This window comes from Populus trichocarpa, chromosome 5 (assembly GCF_000002775.5).
Source record: "Populus trichocarpa isolate Nisqually-1 chromosome 5, P.trichocarpa_v4.1, whole genome shotgun sequence".
Lineage (NCBI taxonomy): Eukaryota > Viridiplantae > Streptophyta > Magnoliopsida > Malpighiales > Salicaceae > Populus > Populus trichocarpa.
Genome location: NC_037289.2, coordinates 4,979,997 through 4,990,851, shown reverse-complemented (window position 1 = coordinate 4,990,851; position 10,855 = coordinate 4,979,997). Strand labels below are relative to the sequence as shown.

General features: G+C 30.9%; 1 protein-coding gene across 3 annotated transcripts; it reads right to left on the bottom strand.

Annotated features, from left to right (window-relative positions):
• Positions 1-5,219: 5,219 nt before the first annotated feature.
• Positions 5,220-9,305, bottom strand: LOC7479191 (protein HEAT STRESS TOLERANT DWD 1). 3 transcript variants are annotated; one of them, XM_052452705.1, is made up of 12 exons: positions 9,124-9,305; positions 8,832-8,989; positions 8,552-8,630; positions 8,031-8,213; positions 7,813-7,911; positions 7,430-7,598; positions 7,207-7,313; positions 6,977-7,053; positions 6,790-6,871; positions 6,265-6,386; positions 6,055-6,172; positions 5,220-5,960 (listed from the first exon to the last, which is right to left on the bottom strand). In XM_052452705.1, exons 1-12 carry the CDS (start codon positions 9,169-9,171, stop codon positions 5,829-5,831), a joined length of 1,374 nt encoding a protein of 457 aa, XP_052308665.1. In that variant the 5' UTR covers positions 9,172-9,305; the 3' UTR covers positions 5,220-5,828. The 3 variants fall into 3 exon arrangements, with proteins under 3 accessions (XP_052308665.1, XP_024456382.2, XP_024456383.2); XM_024600614.2 differs by having other exon boundaries at positions 6,977-7,116; positions 9,124-9,304; XM_024600615.2 differs by having other exon boundaries at positions 6,265-6,383; positions 6,977-7,116; positions 9,124-9,303.
• Between the last annotated feature and the right edge of the window lie 1,550 nt (positions 9,306-10,855).

The window sequence follows — 10,855 nt, the reverse complement described above, 5'->3', positions numbered from 1 at the left end:
AAAATAATATAAAAAATCAATCATGAAAAATTTATAATTCTAATAATAAGGCTAGAGCTCACCTAGAATGTCTTATCAAATTCACAATTTAGATAAAGTGATTCAAATAACTTAATAATAAAAATACAGAAAATTATAAAAAAAATTTAAAAAAACAAATAAACAAATTTGTGTTAACTTTTCAATCTCATAATTCAAGTCATTAGACCCAAAGCACTTAATATAAAAAAATTATAAAATTCAATTCTCAATCAATTAAATATTAAATGATGAAATTAAAAAAAAAATTCAGTTATACAAAAGCATTTTAAAACATCAAAATTGAACAATGGAATAAATTTTTTATTTAATTGAAAGGTGGAATTGGAAAGAAAAATCAACTTCGTAAAAAGACCCTAAAAATATCAAAAGAATGAGGATCAAAATTAAAAAAAAAAAAATAAAAACAGTGATTTGATGGAAGGGTGAAATTGAAAACAATAATAATTTTTACAAAAAGGACAAGAAAAAAAATAGACATCAAAACAATTAGAACCAAATTGAAAAATATAATACCATCAATTTGAATTGAAGAATAAAATTAAAAACCAATAAAACTTTTACAAAAGAGTTAAGGAAAAAAAATGAGAAATCAAAAGCATGAGGAAAAAATAGGAGAATATAATATATTGGTAAATTTGGATTGAATTATGAAATTGAAAACAAATAGAACTTCTTTAAAAGAGTCAAGCTAAAAATTAGAAATACTAATTAAAAAAAATAGTCAATTTGTACTTTTCAGGGGAGGAGAGAGAGAAAAAATAATAAAAAAAGCTCGTCGGTGACAAATCAGACCACTAACAAAAACACGCGACACCAATAGAAAGAAAAGACGATGACGCTTTTAACAACATGGTGAGGATATTATTGGACGCCAGGAGGTGTCGCACGCGCTCTCGGGTGATGTACGTGCACAACCATCTTTTTGTTTTTTGTTTTTTGTTTTTTTATTTAGTCAAATACCGAATTGCCCTTCAACTAACTTTATATTTACAAAAAAAAAAACTATTGTTAAAACGAAGAAAAAAAACCCCTAACCTTAGGTTTAATTTTTTAAAATGGTATTTTTATAGTTTCATTATACATTTTAATCATTTATTTTTTTATTTGTTTAAATACCAAATTATCCCTTAATTTCGATTATAATAACAAAAAATCATTTTGAAAATATAAAAATATATCTTTACACCAAGTTTAGATTTTTTACTTCCAATAATATTTAGATCGTGTAATTAATATGGAGAAGAATTTATTTATTCCCAGTCAACTAAAAAATAATAAATGAACTATATAAAACAAACTTCTATTTCTCTTTAAAACTAGTGTTAAGTTTTTTAAATGAAAAAAAAAAAATTCCCGGTGTACAGTATAAATGTCTCTACAAAAGGCTGATCGGTTGTTTTTAATTAATTAATTAATGTGGAGGAGAGAGTTCTAAATGACAGGGTGACGCGATGAAGCCTTAGCGGCGTTGTGAAGCAATTAATGGAGGTTTTTGTTACTAGCAAGCTGCGGTCCTGTAGCTGTGGGGGAGGAGGAGCTGGGTCAGAAGGGGGTACGCGTGGATGGAGGAGCTCCTTTAATTTTTGGCAATTTGGCAGTGTGTTGGACTTTGAGCTGTTTACTATTTTACCAATCTGAAGTTGTTTCCTCCATGGTTGCCGCCAGCTATTGTTTTTTGTTTCTTGTGGTGGTGGAGGTGGAGGTGCATCTTGTTTTTGTCGGTGTAGAGAAAAAGGTCTTTTTTTTTTTTTTTTTAATTAATGTAGATGTGATTAATTTTTGTGTATTTTAATTAATTTTATAAACTTTAAAATTAATAATTATATAAATTTTTAGTGATTTGAAAAAAATTAAATTCATAATTATTAAAAAAAAAATTCAAAATCTGATTAATTAAACTATTTTTATATTAAAAAATCCATCTTACTAAGAGTTGTTAAAAATAATTTAAAAAATAATCGATATGCTAAACAGGTGCCTATAGTCCTATACTAGTGAGTTTCTCTCTATTTCTTTTCCTTCTTCTCTCCTGTAATGTTATAATCATTTATTATTTTTACAAGGTGCAATATAATATTATAATTATAATAAATATATATTAAAAATTAAAGAATAGTTATTAAGAAATTAAAGAAAATATTCTTTTGTTATTTATTGAGTAAATCTTAGTTAATAAGTGATTATCAGATAATAAGGTTTGTTTTATAGGATTTATAATAATTATATATTTTAAAGAAATTGAAAATAGTAGAAATACCGTGTTAGGTGAATTCTTTACCAGCACCTTGAATCCAATCTAAGGGAGTGCTGGGCTTGGAGGGGTAGTGACTTGTTTTGGTGGTATCTATATATATAAAGTATTGTATTTTTTTTTATTTTTATAAGGTATGATTTATGTTTTAAAAAAGTTGTACATTTGAAAAAAAATCAACCATACCTCCAACCCATATATTCATCAAGTGAAAGCCGGGTCAGATTTTTACTTTACATGTTTTTGACTCCAATCAAACCGAGCAAAGACATGACCCAACCATGCCGTGTGATATTGAATATCTAATTGATGGAGTGAAATTATTATTTTTATAACTTGTTTATGAGTGTTTTTTATTTTAAAAACTATCAAAATAATATTTTTAAAAAATATATTTTTAACTTTAACACATCAAAATAATTTAAAAACATAAATAAAATTTATTTAAAACTAAAAAAATTTCATATAGCCTTGAGAAACACTTTATTGCCAGCCAATCTTTGTCTAGTTGTGAATAATATATTCGATTTCGAGGAAGAAATTATGAGATTACCTATTGTGCCTATGATCTAGGGATGAAGACAGCAGTAGACCTAGTATAGCTCTTAATTAAGGAAAGAAGGTGATCAAATGAGATGGCTACAAATTAGCTTAATTAAAAGTGCTTAATTATGATCTGTATATTAATTACTAATATTGAACTCGTAAGACTTTTACACTAAATGTAGTAAAAAGGATGAGGAGAAAACAAAAATCGTAAACGACAAATTGAGTATGCGCTCATGACTTTGATTAGTAGCATTAGGAAGAGTCTAACCCTATTGATCAAGGATTAGAGACGCTTAAAAGATTGAAAGATTTCATTCAAACAAACCAATGTAGGTTAACTTTGTTTTCAAAGATTTGGTAATACAAGTGAGATCATGACTTACATTTTTTCTTCCATTATTCGGGTAGTATGTCTTTGAATATTCGTTAAATGTTGATTTGAATTGCGTTCTAGAAACATTTCACAAAAATTAATTTTTTTATGTTTAAAATTAATATATTTTTATATTTTCAGATTATTTTGATGTGTTGATATAAAAATTAATTAAAAAAATATTATTTTAATATACTTTTAACTATAAAAAACTTTAAAAAATAACAACTACTATAATCCTCGTACATTCATTTGCTATACAGTTATTAAGTCTGCTAATATAGTATTAAGTTTCTAGAACATAGAGGAATATGAATTAATGCTTCTAAAGAAAAGCAGATGCGGAAACAATTGATGTAGAAGTCGAGAGTTTTTGCACCTTTTTCTTACGTTACTCAAGCTCCAAAATCTATCTTCTGGTGAAGTAGATACACTAAACTCTATCCAGAACAGCCACAGTTGACAGAAGAATTAAATTCAATATTGTGAGTACTAGTAATTAAAATCACTTGGATATTGTTCCAAGCAACTTTGGTCAAATCATAATAAAAAAAAGAAAAGAAAAACGTGCATTTAAACATTAACTAGGGACTTCAAAAAGAAAGGAAATAAAAAAAAAAACATGGCAGTGGAATTCGAGTTAATTTCCAAGTTCTTATTATTATATTTTCTGTCAACATTTCTATAGTACCATGGCCGATGACAATGCCCATTCACAGGACCAGCTTAAAGTACATGCATGTGTAGTTGGTGGCGGCGAGGAGGAGGAAATGATGGCGGCGGCGTGGCTATTAATGAGAAAGGGATGTCCAATTATTGTCTCATCAACTCCATCTCAGTCTAATAACCAATCAATTGACTAATTGTTTTTGGCATTGAGATTCAATCAATTGAATATTTGCTTCTTGAAAATAACCTTTGGTGGAATGTCTTTGGCCACAGGTTCTTGGTGAGACATCCAATCATGTTACATAAATAACGTGGTTTCAGATACTCATTAGTGGTTTGATTTTGCATATGAATGTTCTTAATTTGCTTTCTTTTCCTGTCATAAAATAAGGTGGTTGTGCCCTGTGGATAACTATATTTAATACCACCAGACATGAATCATAATCCAAGTCCAGTGATTAAATATATGATATTATTGGATCATCACTTAATAATTGTGTTCTTGCTTAAGAAATTGGAAGGATGAGTGAAGCACATATTCCTATTTTATCAGCTTCATAATTGATGGATCTGCATCCACAAGCGTGTGGATTGTGTGTCAGAATACTTCATTTTGGTGCTGAGAAAGCTAGTTCCAAGAAATACTCTGGTGGCTAAGACTTCAATTCTTTTTGGTATTTATCGCATCCCCACTTCAACCAAAGGGATGGAAAATCTGAATTACATGTTAGTGTTATTAAATCTCATCGAGTTAATTTAGTAACTCATCAATTTAAAATAGATAAAAATTATTTCGATGAGTATATAAAATACGTGACCATGTTAATGCGGTCAAAACTAGACTAAAATGCAATTTAAATTTTTTTAAAAATCAAAATAATATTATTTTAACTTTTTTAAAATAATACTATTGAAATTAATTTGAATTGACGCAACCAATCCATTAACCGAATCTTGAAACAAATCATGTTTTATAATTTATGCTGCTAAACACTTGTTGTAATAACCAAAAGACATTGGGCCTTACGTTAATCAAGAAAGGTACTCGAAAAGCTTTGAATAGTACTTGACAAAACTTCAAGAAGCTCCCACTTGCACTTGTGTCAGCTTGAAGAACATTAGCAGCCTAGCTAGAGGGTAACTTGAGGGCTTATGACACTGCCCGTGAAGGGATTTGAATACGTGCCGGCCCATGGCTCTTTAGGTGAAAATATTTAGGTAAAATCAAGTTCATTACTTCAGCAGTAACAGTAACGAAATGGATTAAAAACAATTTTCAAACAACTAAAAAGATATAGACGTAAAAACAAGCTAGTTACAGTAACAACAGAGGGATGAAAAGCAAGACGGCATGCTCAAGCAACGTAAAAGCCAATTGTCTTTAGAAACTAAGACTGTAGATTACATTGGCAAAGAATAAAACTGCAACATCCATCATGCAAATGCCGCACTCAAGCGATTTCCCGCTCGCAATGCAAATAAAAAACCAAGATATGTCCTGCTATTTCAGCCGCACACTTGTACACTAGCTGAAAGAATAACTAAATCAATTGTTCATAATTCATATTACCACAATGCTGCTATAATTCAATTTTTGTTTCTTACTTTGTGGATTATAGGCTTACTAACAACATGGGTTTTATCTGCAATACTCTGGAAACATCCAGCCGGAAGGGTTATTAGGACTTCAACAACGATAAAGGTGCCAAAGCTCAATGCTCCGCAATGAGGCAGCTACTCTTTCCCGTGAAGCACATCCATAACAGACATTATATATATATGAAGCTACTTGCTTTTTGAAGAAACCTTTACAGCATCAATCTTCCTTAAAAGGAGGAAGAAAGGCACATTGAGAACAGGAAGAAGAAGAGAGCACAACATCAATGCCATTCAAACACAAGCTGGTTGTCCTGCTCAGATTTCTGTTTACAAAATCTTAAAATTTCAAACACCTTCAGAGGGAAGAGTACTCTGTATGTTTGAAGGCATCAAGATGTTAAAACCATCTGAGGCAGTAGACACAATCATTCCTGGAATCTGAGCATGCCAGTGAAGTTCTTTCAAGTCTTTTTGTCCCTGCTCATAGTATGAAAGCAAGTCAAGGATCTGAAGAGGGAGCATTTTGAACTTTGAAGTAAATGTCCTGATATGAGAGTTTCACAAAACATACCTGATGAACAAACAAAAGTTGAGGCGGCAAATCTGCTGGGGCATTTACTTGCTCTTTTGTTTTAGCTTTGAACTCTGCTTCCTCTTCCTCATCCTTTTCCAGGGAAAGGTCCCATATTCTAGTAAATTTCAAGGGAAAAAAAAATCAGTGCCCGGACAAAAGGACCACCAAAAAACATTGATGTAAAGATTGTTCATTAGTATTACTTACGTCAGTTGATTGTCAGATGATGAAACTGACAATGTGGAGGCTTCATGTGGACTCCACTCGATGGATGTGATAGGGTGCTTATGGTATTGAAAATGTGCCACTAAAGATTTATCTTCTTCCTGCTGACATAAAAGATATATGATGACAAGACTGCAACTAGAGAAATCAAATAGCAAATGGCATCTGAAAGTATAAAACACTAACCGGGAGAAAACTGATAGTAAAAGGTATATGAGGTACAAAATCACTTACACTGGGAGAAAACTGATAGTGAATGGCATATAAAAGTACAAAATGTTGACGCCATTTTAGAAAACTAATAGCAAAAGGCACACAAAAGTACCAAAAACTGAACCTGGGAGAAAGGTTCTATAACTGTTAACTGCTTACAAGGACAGTGTAAAGTCCAGCTAGGATAATCCTAAAGTGTAACTGTATACTAAGGATGAGACCAAAGATATTCAGATCTGGAACACGTGAAATTGAGAGCAAAAATTCATAATGCATACATCAGACACAACATACCGATTTTGGTGATAACAATCTAAGATCACGAATAGAAAATGTTCCATCATCACTTCCAGATGCCAACATGACACTAGCCAGCCTATCACAATGAATGAAGTTATTGATCAGTCATATATAAAAAAAAAAAAAAATCAAAAGGGTGCTACTACGGAGGATGAGCAAGATATCCTAATGATTCAAACACCTGTTCCAGGAAATCACGTTTACATCTGCATTATGTGCCTTGAAATAAATAGCTGGTGACTTCCCCAGACGTGCATCCCATATTGCAATATGCCCATCCACAGAACAAGAGGCAAACACATGATCTTCTGTGGAACTCCACTTCATAAGCAGAAGTTGCAATCAGAAAGTTTACAGGATTGGAAAAATCAAAATAATAAGTTGTATTGGATTCAGAATCAAATTACATACTTGTAGATCTTCTACGCTCGCAGTGTGACCAGTAAATGGAGTAGCATCAACATTCCATGTTGCACCAGATGTGGGCTCCCATAAGTGAATACAGTTCTTGCAGTCACCTTCAAACATTTAGGAAGATCTTCCAGCATTAGAGCATTTTATGTATCAAGCAGCTGAGCATTATTGTTTCTTCAATGGAGGCTACTGAATAGGAGAAAGTAACGTTCCATATTACCAGTTACCAGCCTTCCAGCAACACGAGGACTCCAATCTATAGCATAGCCTTCATCTTTATGCCCTTTGAAGTTAAATAATGGAGCCTGGTTAAAAACTGAAGAAGCTCCCCGGGGAACTTCTGTTTCTGACTCTGCCAAAGCATTCAGATGAGTGCTGAAATCCCATATCTGCATGTAAGGTTGAAAGCACATAAAAGATGATCCAGAAGCCTAGAATCTAAAATTTCACAGTAATCTGATTAGTTCAAAACTCCAGTTCACCATTTTATGACATTATGTTCAAAATCAAGAAATGAAAAACCCTTTGAGATGGCAATATGTTTGCAAGAAATATTTTTAAGATCTTCAAGAACTTCTTTAGATAGTAAGCACAGAATTCAACCTGAACATAACCAGCATCGGACCAAGAAGCACATATATGGGGATTTTGTGTCATAGCACGTATACGATTAATACATCCTCTATGAGCAACCTTGCGCAACTGTGAAAGAAAAATCCAAATATGAAAATGCATACTGAAAAGGAAAAAAGAAAGACAGAGAAAGAGAGAGATGCATGATTTGAAGAGATGAATAATGAAAACAAGAATGCAAATTGTACCTGCAAAACTGGTGTTGCAGATCCTCCCTCTTCTTCATCTTCGCTGTCTTCATCACTATCACTATTATCAGTATCCATGTCAGAGTCACCAGCTGTAGTTTTGGAGGGCACCAATTCACGTTGTTTTCCAGAAACATTAGACACTTTAAATATTCCAATTGAGTTCCAATCAGGTTTTTCTGCCTGCAAAAATGACATTACACTACATAATTATATACAATAACAGAATTAAAGAAAAGGTTTAACAAACATACACTAACGTTTTCCAAGGACTGATTTTATCCCTCTAGGGACCAAAATTCGCCAAATAAAGCTTTTCATTAATTCTAGATAAAATTTTCTCCTTTTCATTCAATTACTAGAGTACCTAAAGTTTGGCCCCTTATAACAGTTTGTCTCTTATATAAGAAAAAGAGTAACGGACAAGAATGAAGAGAAATACAATCTTCAGCTTAACAAAAATATAATCATGTTTCTCCAGTGACTAACAATACACTACGGGAAAAAAAAGGATTTATGACCTGAGTTCCAGCAACAAAATACACTGTGTGTGGAAAATCAGTCCGAAGCAAACCAAGTGAATCGCGCACTACATCAAAACTGCAAAAGAAAAACACTTAACTCATAAGAATAAACATAAACGTTACTAAATTATCTCACACTAAAACTTTCCTATCTTTTTCTTAATGGCCCAGAATTACTTACCCTTCAAGTTCAGGTCTTTTCTTTTCGAACTTAAACTGTAAAAACAATTGATTAAAATTAAGCTTGCTTTAACGACTAGAAAAGAAGTGTATTAACCTTAAGCAGGGCCAGCCAATGTGAAAGGCGTGAAGGGAATTGTAAGCGGTAGGGTCACAATCAAGTTCTTCTTCTTCTCCAAGCTTGTCGACACCTGGTTGCCAGACCTTCGTAGGCATGGATGGTATTGATGAAGAAGAAGATGACTCATCTCCTTTCTGTGAGTAATTCAAGTTAATTATATTAGCAAAAAGCCAAAAACAAATAAATTTTTGTTAAGTTAGAGAAAAATAAAAGGAAACCCAATTCAAAGAATGAAGGAAGGAATTGATTGTAAGAAATTGATGGAGACCTTGTTCTTTCTCTTTGCCTTCTTCGGATTTTTTATGCTGCGGACCATTTTTTTGCTCCCCCTTTTTTTTTTCTTTCTTCAAGGTTCTCGAAGAGGTGCTGATTACGAGGATGGATGCAGAGGGGGTTTGGGAAGCTACTAGGGTTTTACAGTTTTTTTTTTTTTTTCTGACAAAACTATGAAATAACAGACAACAACAATATTCTCAACTAGATAACCCGTCGCTGCGGAACAATCTAATTTTTTAATATAAAAAATATATTAAAATAACATAAATATTTTAAAAAGATATAAAAAAAATTATGAGATTCTAGTACCCTGTTAAATTTAACGAGGTTCGATGATTTAATAACATAAAAAAAAATGAAGTAAATAAAATGAAAAAAAAAAAAAAGTCAACTTAAGCCCATCCAGATTATTACTCTAAATGTATAAATTGGTTGTCTTACCGGAATAATCTCTTCAAAATTAAATTGAATTAAATTATTAAATTTAATTATCAAATAATTTAATATTGAAAAAAATTAATTTTTTTTTAATCAATAAAAAAAATTTTGAGTCAAATCAAGTTAATTTGTCAACTCCTTGATTATGAGTATAAGATTAAAAAAACCTCATAGAAAAGAAACCAAAAAACAAAAGCAGAAAAACTAATTCTTAATCAATGAATTATGAAATTAAAATAAAAAATCATTTTAAAAAAATTAAATGTTGAATGATCTTATATGATAACAAAGAAAAAAATAAATGAGAACGCAATAACCTCATAAAAAGTAAAGAAAAAATAAATAAATTGAAGCTCAATTTACAGTAAACAAAATATTAAAGGATAAAATTAAAGAAGAAATTATAATTCAAAATAGATCAAAAAACTCAACCCGAGTCAACATGAAAAATCTACGACCTGGTTATAATATCGAGTTAACCTCATCAAAAATAAATTTAATAAAATTATGAAACTTAATTATCAAATAACCTACTTGTGAAGGGAAAGATAACCCGAGTGATTTTTAAAATCAGTAAAACATCTAATAGATAGTAAATAAAAAAATAATAATGGGTCTTAATATCCAACTAAATAAATGTAGAATGATAAAACTAAAAAGACATGAGCTTAAAAAAGAAAAAAAATAAACAAGCAAATTCTGGTCATGAGACCATGACAACCCTAAATAAATCAAATAAAAACAAATTATAAAATTGAATTCTCAGTCAACTCAACGTTGAAGGATGAATTTGAAAAAATAATAATTAAAAAATGATAAAATAAGATTAAAGTTAACCTGTCAAATTCACAACTCGCTCATGAAACCATGATAATCATATAGAAAATAAATCAAAATAAATTATAAAACATAATTATCGATCAATCCAATATTGAAGGATGAAATTGAAAATAAAAATAATAATAAAAAGAACACAAAAACACAATTAGAGTCAACCTAGTTAACCCACCAAACTCATGATCCAGGTCATGAGACATGGATAATCTCACAGACAGTAAATAAAAAAACCAAACAAGTCAATCTAGGTTAACATGTCAAGCCCGTAACTCCATTTATGAAACTTGGATAACCCCATTAAAATAAAATTGAACTAATAATGAAGCTCAATTCCTAATAAACTTATTGTTGGATGATGAAAACTGGAAAAAAAAAACACAATAAAATGACTTGAATATACTCAAGTTAACTATCAAACATGTGACTTGAGTCATGAAACTGTTATAACC

What these genes read in the sequence shown, in the direction of transcription:
- LOC7479191 (XM_024600614.2), bottom strand. Translation starts at nt 9,171, where the DNA reads ATGGTCCGCAGCATAAAAAATCCGAAGAAGGCAAAGAGAAAGAACAAG. An exon ending in CGAGCGTAGAAGATCTACAA is followed by an intron (nt 7,117 to 7,206) that starts GTATGTAATTTG and finishes CTGCTTATGAAG; the next exon opens with TGGAGTTCCACAGAAGATCA. An exon ending in TCATCTGACAATCAACTGAC is followed by an intron (nt 6,173 to 6,264) that starts GTAAGTAATACT and finishes GAAATTTACTAG; the next exon opens with AATATGGGACCTTTCCCTGG.